Genomic DNA, 12,262 nt, shown 5'->3' on the forward strand with positions numbered 1-12,262 from the left:
GCGCCCTCGCCTAGGCGCGCGCGCGCGTGCATGTCCGCCTCCGCCTCCGCCGTTCGGCCGGCGGAAGACCAGCCCCCGGGTTAGGCTCGTCGTGTGATGATGACGTTGTACGTCCGGCGCGGGCGAGTGACGCGGCGCGGCCCGTTGTCTGTGCGGGACTGAGAAGCCCTAAGGGCGGTGGGCGCTCCCGGTTGGGGGCGGCGCGGGTTTAGCAGGGCCTGGACATGGCGCTGAGAGGCCGCTCCGCGGGAAGATGAATAAGGGCTGGCTGGAGCTGGAGAGTGACCCAGGTACGGAGGGACCTCGGCGGGCCGGGGGCTGGGGAAGCCGGATGGGCCCCGGACGCACCTGCATGACAAATTCCTCTTCTTGTCGTCCCACTCAGGCCTCTTCACCCTCCTGGTGGAAGATTTCGGTAAGAACCCCGTTACCCACGACCTTCGGTCCCTAGCTGGTGTGGATGTGGGGGTTGGTCCTTGAGTTCTCGCAGCAGAGCCTGGGGCTGCCCTGCCGACCTCTCCTTTCTTGATCGTAGGTGTCAAAGGGGTGCAAGTGGAGGAAATCTATGACCTTCAGAGTAAATGCCAGGGGTGAGTGGCTGGGACGCCCCCTTACCTCCGGAGGGTTGAGAAAGGGCAGGGGAATAGTACCCCATTCAAGGGAGGCAGTATTAGAAAACCTGAGTTATATAAAATATCACATAAGAAAGTGTCACTCTTTGTGGGTGCCCTCTTGGACTTTTCTTTTCTTCTCAGTCTTTCCTCAAGTGTTTCTCCTTAGGAAGCTGTAGCCCACCTTTTAACCCTAAGCACTCGTGGAGTACAGTTGAGCTGCCTTTCTGGTTTTGCAGCCGGAACCCTCCGTTGCATAGTGTTGCACCTTTTTTGTAAGTGTATGGTCCATTAATTACATCACCATGTGTGCTGTGCCTTTAATCACCACACAACATTTGTCCTGACCAGTAGTGGCGCTCTCCTCTAGTCCCAATGCTTGGGAGGCAGAGGCAGGCAGATCTCTGAGTTTGAGACCAAACTACGCTACCTAGTGAGACCATGTGTCAACAAAACTAAGCATAGTTGTCCTGTATTGATTGGTTAGTGTGAGAAGGCCTTTTTTAGGTACCTAAACTCAGAATCTTGTTTTGGAAATCTATAGAATAGAGGCATAGAGAACCTAACTGCTTCGAAGGGAAGGAACTGGTTTGGGAGTTCATGCACTATACTCATTTTACTAGGACTGGAGGCCGAGGTCCACCAGTGAGTTGGTACTTAATTCTTCATCAACGTTTTTGTCCCTTTTATTGTGTCCCTACCTTGCTCCATCCTGGGCCAGCAGTTCCAGATTTCCTCCTTCTCTTGCCTAGACCTCATAGTGAGACCGAATGGGGTTTCAGAGCGCCAGGCTCATACTTGACTGCCTGTGACAGGCTTCTGGGGTTTGAGGTCTCAGAGCCATGTTGGATACAGTTTGGTTAAGAGTGAGGGACTCAGTGCAGGAGCATTTCAGTGCAAAGGATTAGGGAGAGAAAGAAGGGGATGCTGATTGTCATCTGCCTCTTGCTTCTCTAGGCCTGTGTATGGATTTATCTTCCTGTTCAAATGGATCGAAGAGCGCAGGTCCCGCCGCAAGGTTTCTACGTTGGTGGATGACACGTCTGTGATTGATGATGATATTGTGAATAACATGTTCTTTGCTCACCAGGTCTGCTGAGTTCTGCACTTGTTTGCGGGCCAGGATGCTTTTTTGTCTTTGTTTGTTTCTGGTATTGTGTGGAAGGTGGCAGTGGGGGAGCAGGAAGAAGCGCTAGACTGGAACCAAGAGAAACTGTTGCAGAAACCCTGTGGCAGGCAGACCTAACTCTTTTTCATTAGAGGGAATACCTCTGTAGTTGGTGGTGTTTTAGTATATTCTCCATGTCCCTAGATAGGAGGTATTTTAGTTGGTTCACGTTAAATGAATAAAGACTGGGTAAGACAAAGGAAACTAAAGGATGTTGACATCTTTCTTTTTAGTCTTCATTCTCAATAAATGTGGGCATGGGGATGCCTGGGGTCAAGAGTATATGAGGTATATGAGTGATTGTTTTTGATTTATAGCTGATTCCCAACTCTTGTGCCACTCACGCCTTGCTGAGCGTGCTTCTGAACTGCAGCAATGTGGATCTGGGGCCCACGCTGAGCCGAATGAAGGATTTCACCAAAGGCTTCAGTCCTGAGGTACGCTGCAGTACCTTAGATCATGCTTACAGATGGCTGGGCACATCTGATCCTCAGAGCTATTGGTAATGCCACTGCATGGTATCTGGTATTTTTTGGTCATTTCTTTTTCAAATGTTTACTAACATCTATTTGATTCATAAGTAATGTGGAAGGTAGTTGATTTTAGGCTTTGCTGCTAAATGAGATGATAGAAGGAAAAGACTTAAGTGATCTGGGTCAGACCTTTTCTGTTGTGACTTTTTCTATCAGGCAGTGTTGCTCCCCAGTAGTCACTGATTGCTGTGCACAGCCAATATGGCCCATCTCTGTAGGAGATCCTAAGCAAGGTCTCATTTGCCACCACCTCCCTCTCAGAACGGTCATCTGTGCTGCTTGGGATTCTTGGAATGCCTCTAAGCCTGCTTTATGGAACTCTTCCCCTTTTCAGAGGCTCAGCTGAGAATCTGTATTTATGTAGCCTTCTTTTCTTTTTAGAGCAAAGGATATGCAATTGGCAATGCCCCTGAACTGGCCAAGGCACATAATAGCCATGCCAGGTATGTGAGAGCTATGGTTGCTGATGTGGGGTCGGGGTGGTGGAGGATGTCTCTGATTTTGTCCTTTTCCAGGCCAGAACCACGTCACCTTCCTGAGAAACAGAATGGCCTCAGTGCAGTGCGGACCATGGAGGCGTTTCACTTTGTCAGCTATGTGCCTATCACAGGGAGGCTCTTTGAATTGGATGGGTTGAAAGTCTACCCAATTGATCATGGTAGGCCTTCTGAGGAAGGGGCCTGTTGGGTTTTTCATGCTTCCTTCTGATTTTCTGGATCTCAGGGACTTTAGATCCTTGAGGTGTAGTAGTGGGAGTGGGTACCAGGGACATCTAACTCTTGCCATGATTTCATCTTGTACTGTTTATGTGTCTAGCTTGTAGCTTCTCAACCACATGAATCTGTTAACCCTGGCCTACCCCATCTCAGGGTTTCCCACCTGCTGATTCCTCATCTTGGTCTTCCCTAGGTCCCTGGGGAGAGGACGAGGAGTGGACAGATAAAGCTCGAAGGGTCATCATGGAGCGAATCGGTCTTGCTACTGCAGGGTAAGAACCCTTGGTTGTGTCCTTGAGGAGCTATGTCCCCTTTGGGTGGGAGAGAGAGAAACCTAATGATCTGCAGATTGTAAGGCCCCATGGTATCTGGCAAGATCAGGCTTGGGGTTTGGGATTTAAGTTTTAGGTTGCCTGTGGCCTGCTCTGGGCTGGGCTGGAGGAAGGACAAGCCTTGTGTGTGTGTGTGTGGGGGGGGGGGGACGGGGTGTTAAGAAGCACAGGTGTGCTGGCTTACTTCCTGACAAGCCTCTATCAGAGCTCATGGGAAGGTGTAGCTGGGTTTCAGATGTGTGTCTGGCTGCTGGCTGCCTATTGGAGTAGGGCCTATACTTAGAGCTACAGATGTGACTGTGAGAGGAGCTCTGGCAAGACACTTGCCTCAGTCTTAACAGCAGGTCGGTCTGGGGTGGGAACTCCTCTCATGGTTGCCACTGTGATTGCAGGGAGCCCTACCATGACATTCGATTCAACCTGATGGCAGTGGTGCCTGACCGCAGGATTAAGTATGAGACCAGGCTACATGTACTGAAGGTGAACCGACAAACAGTCCTGGAGGCCCTGCAGCAGGTAAGTTGCCTGGCTTTGCCAACCCAGTGCTCCCTGTCTCTCCTACATTTTAGTATCTGTCTCTAATTCCCAAATCAGTGTCTTGTAGATTGAGGCTTTAACTAACCATTTCTTTCCTTTGCTTCCTTTGTAAGGGTGGTAGAACTTAATTTCTAAAAAGATGTTGTGGCTTGACCTTTTTATTTTCCAATAAATAAATAAATAAATAGGCAGGGTCAAGGCCCTTAGCTATCTATGGTGGAAACCTGGTCTATCCTTCTCTTCTAAGCTTGAGTTTTGTTTTAAGCTGATTAGAGTAACCCAGCCGGAGCTGATTCAGACCCACAAATCTCAAGAGTCACAACTGCCTGAGGAGAGCAAGCCAGCCAGCAGCAAGTCCCCCCTTGGGCTGGAGGCAGGCAGAACCCCAGCGGCCTCTGAGTGCACTCAGACAGGTACTGGAGGAACTTGGGCATCAGCCGTCCTTCGTAGCTTGACATAGGAGGCACAAGCACTTCAAGAAGGTACTTGGTACAGGGGCTGTAGCAGGAGGCCTGAAATCCCAGTACCTGAAGCTTTCCCCACAAAACAGGGAGAGTAGAGTGAGCTTTTCCTAAAGGATACCTGAAAAGGACTGTCATGACCCTAGACCCACACCTCTCTGTATTGGGTGGTCCATTCCATCCCATATCTCCCACCCCTATTATTTTATCTATAGGCTGCCTTCTTGTTGTGTCTTGGGTTTTTTTTTTTTTTTTTTCCAGTCTCATTGTGTGACTTAGCGCTTACCTGCCTATCCTATTTGCTGTCTTCACTGGGGGAAACAACTGTCACAGGATTGTGGACTGTAGGCTTTTCTTAAGGACGCAGCTGAATGTCCTATTTATACTCTGCCTTGTCTCAGATGGTGCAGAGGAGGTGGCTGGTTCGTGCCCACAAACTACAACCCATAGTCCTCCCAGCAAATGTAAGCTGGTGGTGAAGCCTCCAGGGAGCAGCCTCAATGGGGCAGCCCCAAACCCTGCCCCTATTGTCCAGCGGCTGCCAGCCTTCCTAGACAATCACAATTATGCCAAATCCCCTATGCAGGTAAGATGGAAGTACCCTCAACTGAGAAGCCACAGTGTTGGTTCCCAGTGTTATTCTTTGACTCTCTGATTGGGTCTTGATGACCAGGCTCCTCTAGTACTCATAGGCCCCACCAGAGCTCAGTAGCATGGTCTTAAGGTGGCCAAGAGAGCTAGCTGCTCCTCTGACTTTTAAGACCAGTTACTTGCCACACAGTTGGGTATACTCCATGGCACATGGGAAAGTTTCTCCTGGTAACTCAAAAGTATGTGGCAAGGCATTCTGCAAGGCATTCGCACAGCCAAGAGCCTAGTTACCTTCCTCCCTAGCTGCAATACCATGCCTGGCTTGGGTGAGCTCTCTCATTACTGCTCTTGCCTGCCCCAGGAGGAGGAAGACCTGGCAGCAGGAGTGGGTCGCAGCCGTGTTCCAGTCCGAGCGCTCCAGCAGTACTCTGATGACGAGGATGACTATGAGGATGAGGACGAGGACGTGCAGAACACCAACTCTGCCATCAGGTCAGTCCTGACTCGGAGACGGTGTCAAACTTTGGGTACCTCAGATCCTGTTCTGAATATTCCACCCTGCATCTGAGAAGGCTTTTCTCAGAGAACAGTAGAGTGTGGGCCCTGGAGGAGGCTGACTTGAGGGGCTAACCCATAAGTTTAGGGGGAGGTAAACATCTTACCATGTATGTGTCAGTACATTTTGTTGAGGTGATCTTTCAGCCCGACCTTAAAGAATTGGGGTAGGAGAAGAGGTTGGAGAGATGATTTGCTGAGTAGGATGGCAGTTTTGTTGGAGGATAGAGCACTGGAAGGTTAGAAGTGAGATAGCTAGAGTAGAGGAGGCCACCTGCCTATACTCTGGCACTTAGGGAGCTCTTGTGGTGAGATTGTTTAGACCAAGTGTAAGAGCTTCCATTTGGGCTTGGGAAGAAGATACTATATTTGAGCCGTTCTGGACACTGCTGGGTGTGGTCACCTGGCCCATTCCCTGTTTTTACCTCTTATTGGACCCCACAGATACAAGCGGAAGGGGACAGGGAAGCCAGGATCGTTGAGCAATTCTTCAGATGGGCAGCTGTCAGTGCTGCAGCCCAACACCATCAATGTCTTAACTGAGAAGCTTCAAGAGTCTCAGAAAGACCTTTCAGTTCCTCTGTCCATCAAGACTAGCAGTGGGGCTGGGAGTCCAGCTGTGGCTGCGGCCACACACTCGCAACCTTCACCCACCCCTAGCAATGAGAGCACGGACACAGCCTCTGAGATTGGCAGTGCTTTCAACTCACCCTTGCGCTCGCCCATCCGCTCGGCCAACCCAACACGGCCCTCTAGCCCTGTCACCTCTCACATCTCCAAGGTGCTTTTTGGAGAAGATGACAGCCTACTTCGTGTTGACTGCATACGCTACAACCGTGCTGTCCGTGACCTGGGTCCTGTCATAAGCACAGGCCTGCTGCACCTTGCTGAAGATGGTGTACTGAGTCCCCTGGCACTCACAGGTGGGCCTTGGACTCCCTCACTGGTCACTTGGTGTACCCAAGGAGGAGGAGGGAGGTGGCCCGGTGACTAGAGTATCATGTACTCTGATGCACCCTTTTATTCCTCTCCTAGAGGGTGGGAAGGGTTCCTCACCTTCTACCAGATCAAGCCAAGGCAGCCAGGGGTCCAGTGGCCTAGAGGAGAAGGAGGTGGTGGAAGTCACAGAGAGCAGAGACAAGCCTGGGCTGAACAGGTCCAGCGAGCCCTTGAGTGGAGAGAAGTACTCACCCAAGGTGAGTCTCTTTCAACCTTCTTCTCCTAGCAGGGGAAGGACCCGGGCCCCTACTCCCAGGTTTTGGGTACTTGATTGGAATTTTGGTGTGAAAGTTGGTGGCTAAAGCCAGGAAGCTCTTTGGGATCGGAGGACATTGGTAGCCCCCTGGACTGTGGCTGTTCACCCTTGTTTCTAGTTGCTTCTTAGTAATGGAGCTTTGGTGCCACTCAGGCCCCTAAGGTACAATGTTGGGTTGTGGCAGGAGCTGCTAGCACTGCTAAAGTGTGTAGAAGCCGAGATTGCAAACTATGAGGCCTGTCTCAAGGAGGAGGTGGAGAAAAGGAAGAAGTTCAAGGTGGGTGACCCCTCTACTGCCCAAGGACAGCTGCTCTGAGAATATGGGCTGGGATGCCCTCATGTGCCTTCTTTTCCACAGATTGATGACCAGCGAAGGACCCACAACTATGACGAGTTTATCTGTACCTTCATATCCATGCTGGCTCAGGAAGGTGAGGAGGTGCCTACTATGTCTTAAGTGTCCTACCCTCTTGAGGGTCATGTACTTCAAACTCCTCCCCCTCCCTCCCCCAAGACTTCACCTTTGGCCGATGAGACTCAAGCTCAGGGAGGGCTGTGAGAGCCTGGGAGACAGCCACCTACTAAGGAGTTTCCTGCTTTACACAGGAATGCTGGCCAACCTAGTGGAACAGAACATCTCAGTGCGCCGGCGCCAAGGGGTCAGCATTGGGCGGCTTCACAAGCAGCGGAAGCCTGACCGGCGGAAACGCTCTCGCCCCTACAAGGCCAAACGCCAGTGAGAACCTCTGGCCCTGACTCTGCAGCCTCTCTTGCCACAAGGCCCTCATCGGGGCCCTTCACTGTCCCTCTTTTCCAAGTATTACTGAGTAGTTCAACGAGAGCCCAGGCCCTGGGAGTGGGAGCGACATGTATTCTGCACTGTGCTCTGGGGTCTGGCAGGGACAAGGCAGCTCCCGAATGCTCAGGAAGCAGCAGCTGGAACTGGAGGGTGCCGTGGCCTCCACAGCCATCTGAGGAGCAGCAGGATATACATTCTACCTATTGGAGATGTCTAGTTTTTGGGCTTTTGGCCATCTTGCCACTGTATTAACATGGCAGCTTCCTGACTCTGCTGTCTCTCCCAGCAGCTGTCATTCTGCTGGGGCCAGGTCTCTTAGAATACATCACAGTCCCAGCTGAGAAACGCACCAGCCACTAGCCTGTCCTCGTTGGGAAGAAGCTTGGCCTACACTTCATTCCTCTGGGAGAGCACCAAACTCAGGGACCTGGCTGCTGAGCTGGAATGGGCATGGGGTATCCTAATAGGATGTACAGCCTATCAGGGTCCCACGGCTATAGTGGAGACAAGTGTTTGAACTGTCCCAGTGGCATGCAGACTGTCCTGCTAGTGAGTCAGAGCAAGGCTCTGGGGCTCTTTGCCTTCAGTGTTGTGGCCCTGGCCATGGGCCTGCCTTAGGCTCCTAATCTTTGTCTCTGGGGCCCAGGGGAGCCTCGACCTAGCCCCTCAGTATTACCATGTCTTCTCTTAGGAATATCAGAGGCAGGGCTGCTTGAATGAAGCTGGTACTATTCAATTCTCCCGACTGTGCCAGCTTCCTTGTTCTCTTGCAAGGCACTCAGGGTAGGGACAGGGTTGAGAGGAGTTAGAACTTCGGTATCCCCATAGGGCTTGGTAGTAAGTACAGCACTGCTTCAAACTCCAGCCCCCAAAAGCCCTGTACCCTCTGCTAGATACAGGTGATCCAAGCAGGCCCCTTATCTGTACATAGTGACTGTAGGGGACCCCTCTAGTTTCTGTAAATATTGAATCAGTGAGTGAATAAAAATGTGCTAATAAATGATCTTCTGGTTGCTATCTCGAGGTCAGTAGGCTGGGCTGTGGTGGAATGAGAGACTGACTAGATTCTGGCTTTGTTGATAGTAAGGTAGTATGTATTCCTGAAGTAGAAATAACTGGTTGCTATGGTAGGCCTGGGATGGGATTTGGGACCTAAAATGAGGGGAAGATTTCAGATGGGCTGTGGTCAAGGTATATTGAGTTGAGGTATGGGGCTCTGGCTCAAAGCTAGGCTGCCCATATATCTACCTGGCACCTTTTTAGAGAGTTACTAGGATCTGAGAGGGTGTATGTCTCATCCCTTATGGCATTTGGGCAGGTACTGCAGGCCAGAGCTGTCTCCGCTTCTCTCTACCTTCCTATTCTCTGCTGAGAATGCTCGAGCCCCTTTCCTCTGCAGTGGCCCTATAGGTGAGGAGGCCTCAAGTACTTAGCCACGGCACAACAGGACTTACTGCAGAACTTTTAATGGCCCTTGTCTTTCTATCTGGGTCTAGTAATCCAGGGCACAGATGAGAGCTACACCACGTTTTATCCAGTGTCGCTGAGGCTGGTTGCTGGGGATCTCCACAGCAATGACGTAGTTGGTTGAGTGGCCTGTAGTTGATAATGTTCCTGAAACAGACAAGAAAGGGGGAAGTTTAGGTTATACCCTATCACAGAGAAGGGGCTGGGTTAGTTAGGGACAGGAACATGTACAGTGAGTTTGATAGACCTGGGTTGGGGCTAGGGAGGGACCCTGGCCCCCCAGTCGGGCCCCATTGTGGCTGGAACTGATGAAAGCTCAGGCCTGCCTAGTTATGATGCTGTGACTGAAGGGGAGGTGCTAGCACCCATCTCATTCCTTGTTGAGCCCAGCATCGCCTCCTCCCTGCTTTTGGCCTCCGTTCTGAGCCCCTGGTGAAAGATGGGGCCTATAGGCTTGTAGGATGTACAGTAGATGACTAAGGAGGGCAAGCAGGCTGGGAACCGAACCTCCAAATACTACCTTGCTGCATTGGGCTTTGGACTGGCTCAAACCTCTACCAGCCTTCCTGGACAGCTAACCTGGGTTCGTATAAACTTACTAGACATCCACCTGTAATGAAGATTCTCCGCCTTGGTAAGCCTTACCAGCACGGGTCAGAGTCTTGTAGATGGGGCACAGGTAGAAGTCCTGGTTCTGGATCTTTCGGTTAGCTACTGGCAAGAGCCAGATAACAGCCATCTCTGTATACAGCTCTTTGGGCCGTGACTCAGCCAGCTGGAAATTCGTGGAGTCCCAGCGAGCACCTTCCAGGAACAGTCCATGGATGTAGCACCCTGTCTCGGGCTTTTCCTTAATTTCTGATGACGCCTCGGGCAACACCTGTGGTGGGCACACAGACACCCACATTGGAAACAAGATTGGGATTTGTATCAGGAGGCAGATCTCTCTCCCGAAAGCTGTCGCCTGCCCATCACCTATCTGCCATAGTCTGTGACCTATATATAGTCTGCCCTGTCCCTCTGACTATTGGCCTGGATCTTTTCACCTCCTACTCAGGATGACTCCAACCTTAAAGCCCCTCCCCACTTCAGACCTTGAAATCAAAGGTGATGGTGTCGATAGAGATGACGAACTTTCGGGCAAAGTTCTGTAGAGTGCCTGTCAGGAAAGCCTGAGGGAAGAAGAAGCCACTGATCCAGAAGACAGGTGGGATGCCATCTTTGATCCAGGAATGCATGAAGTCCAGGCGCAGCAGCAGGTCCATGATCCATGAAGCCAGTGGCTTGAGGGATGGGTAGGCCTTGCTTTTCCAGAGCTCAGGCACAGTGTTGTTGTACAGGCTGGTGGACATCAGCTCGAGCTCCAAGGACATTACCACTAGCCCCTTGATTGCCTTGAGCATGTCACTAAGTGTCTGTGTGATCACCTCTAGGAGCTTGTTGTACCTGTGGGGTCAGTGGCAGGGTGTTAGTGGGCTGGGGTTCTATGGTGGTATTGATGGCTCTCCATCTGGGACCACAGACAGTGATAGAACGCAGAATCTTAAGTGCAGAACTGGGTACAGTACCAGCCCTGGCCCTTAACAAATATGTGACTTAAGACAGCCAATGTTCTTGGGGGCCTCAGTTTATTCATCTATAAAATGATAATAAACAGCTGCATTAGAGGACAGGTGTTTAGCACTTAGCATAACAGCTGGCTAATAGTAACACCCGCTGTTTCTCTATAGCAGTGGCCCCTGACTCAGTTTGCCTAGGCGTGGCAAGAAATTACCTAATGACCTCTTGTACCAGCACTGTGTTCATTGACTCCTCGTACAGCACAGGGAACTTTTTTATCACCTCTTGCAATTCAATAGGCCCGGGCACCTGGAGCAGAATATTCTCAGCCACATCTTCTACCAACTGCAGGGGCAAAGGGACATGAGGGGACAAGGCTGGCTACTCTTAGCAATGGCAAGATTCTAGTCCCAGGTGCAGGCAGGACAGGGCAGCCTGGCTTTGCGCAGACCTTGGCCCTTTACCACTACCCACCTCCTCCCGGCTCTGGCCGCCCATGGAAGAGGATTTGGGCTGCAGCTGGAGAATGGCACTAAATAAGGCAAACGTCTCATTCTGGGCAAAGGTGATGTTGGCGTTGTCATGCAGACCGAAAATCTCAGGCATGTCATTGAGAGGAAGGCTCTTGATGTAGGAGAGGTATCCCTAGGAAGCAAGAAGGCTGGAATGGAAGGCCTCGGCCTGCTCTGCCCCAGCCTGCAGACTCACCATTACCCTTCCTAGTTCATTTTACGGTTGCTTTGGGAACTGAAATGGTCTCTGTGATGCTGTAAATCATAGCTCTTGCCTTCTCTCAGCCCTTTCCTGCCATCCCACCCTGTAGCTGCTCAAACCTAACATGCTCCCTCTTGTCGAAGTCCCCAATGTGGTACTCAGCCAACCTAGCCACAGCTGAGGATGCTTCCCCTAACACCCTACAAGTATGTCCTTCGGGAGTGCTGCCCCCATATTCTGCATTCCCACCACACTGTGTGATACTTGGAATTGGTGAGGCGGGGTTCATTCATCTCTCCCCACAGAACCCGCTCCCCTCTGATTGACTGACTGACTGACTGACTGTGTTCCTTAATGTGGGATGGGTTTTTCATTTGGTGCCCTGGAAGACAGAGCTGTACCTCTTTCTACTGCTTCCTCCTGTATTAAGGTTCCATGGGACCCCAGGAACTCCTCTGGCAGGCCCCTTCCTGCAGACTCACATTGAGGTCATAGGTGGGTGGGATCTGGTGGTAGATGCCAGAGTCACTGTAGCTGTGCTCAGAAGAGAGCACAGCAGGGTTGTAGAAATCTTCTAGTATGTTCATGACACAACGGCGGTCCCAGTCATCGGTGACACGGCCACCATAGTTGATCTCTCCAGCTGTATACTTGAGAACCTATGGGTGAGTGGACAATGGTCCCTATTATAGGTGCCCAAGTCCGTGGCACTGAGCCTGCCCCTTGCCTACCTTATAGGGAATTTCCTCATATTCATCCAGGAACATCTTGAGCTGGCTAATGCAGATGCGCAGGTCTCCATCTGTGAACTCATAGGGGATGTTGAAACCCAGGGGCCCAAATTTACGGCGTTCAAGTGCATTTCCATGAAACAAACACAGAGATAGCAGCAGGGACTTGAACTCCACTACCTGCAGGACAGAAAGGGACAGAGTCATAAGAGAAAGGGTAGAGACAAGGTCA

General features: G+C 51.2%; 2 protein-coding genes across 3 annotated transcripts in view; one reads left to right on the forward strand and one right to left on the reverse strand.

The window, feature by feature from the left end:
- Positions 1-105: 105 nt before the first annotated feature.
- Positions 106-8,558, forward strand: Bap1 (BRCA1 associated deubiquitinase 1). The gene is made up of 17 exons (XM_021182148.3): positions 106-290; positions 386-415; positions 536-590; positions 1,569-1,701; positions 2,097-2,216; positions 2,694-2,755; positions 2,828-2,970; positions 3,222-3,300; positions 3,753-3,876; positions 4,163-4,310; positions 4,760-4,944; positions 5,311-5,441; positions 5,949-6,427; positions 6,540-6,700; positions 6,944-7,036; positions 7,118-7,190; positions 7,366-8,558. The coding sequence occupies exons 1-17, from the start codon at positions 254-256 to the stop codon at positions 7,497-7,499; spliced, it is 2,187 nt and encodes a 728-aa protein (XP_021037807.1). The 5' UTR covers positions 106-253; the 3' UTR covers positions 7,500-8,558.
- Positions 8,559-8,702: 144 nt separating this feature from the next.
- Positions 8,703-12,262, reverse strand: part of Dnah1 (dynein axonemal heavy chain 1) — a 70,485-nt gene continuing 66,925 nt past the window's right edge. Inside the window, exons 72-78 of one of the 2 annotated variants that reach the window (XM_021181307.2) lie at positions 12,031-12,210; positions 11,782-11,958; positions 11,060-11,230; positions 10,800-10,930; positions 10,120-10,471; positions 9,671-9,905; positions 8,703-9,172 (exon numbers count right to left, since the gene is read on the reverse strand). In XM_021181307.2, coding sequence (XP_021036966.1) covers positions 9,051-9,172; positions 9,671-9,905; positions 10,120-10,471; positions 10,800-10,930; positions 11,060-11,230; positions 11,782-11,958; positions 12,031-12,210 — 1,368 coding nt within the window. In that variant the 3' untranslated portion in view covers positions 8,703-9,050. Of the gene's footprint in view, positions 9,173-9,670; positions 9,906-10,119; positions 10,472-10,799; positions 10,931-11,059; positions 11,231-11,700; positions 11,959-12,030; positions 12,211-12,262 lie in introns of those variants that run through there. The other variant, XM_085828533.1, reaches the window with a different exon arrangement.

The sequence above is a fragment of the Mus caroli genome, unplaced genomic scaffold, assembly GCF_978045245.1.
Source record: "Mus caroli unplaced genomic scaffold, Mus_caroli_1 scaffold_12, whole genome shotgun sequence".
Classification (NCBI taxonomy): domain Eukaryota; kingdom Metazoa; phylum Chordata; class Mammalia; order Rodentia; family Muridae; genus Mus; species Mus caroli.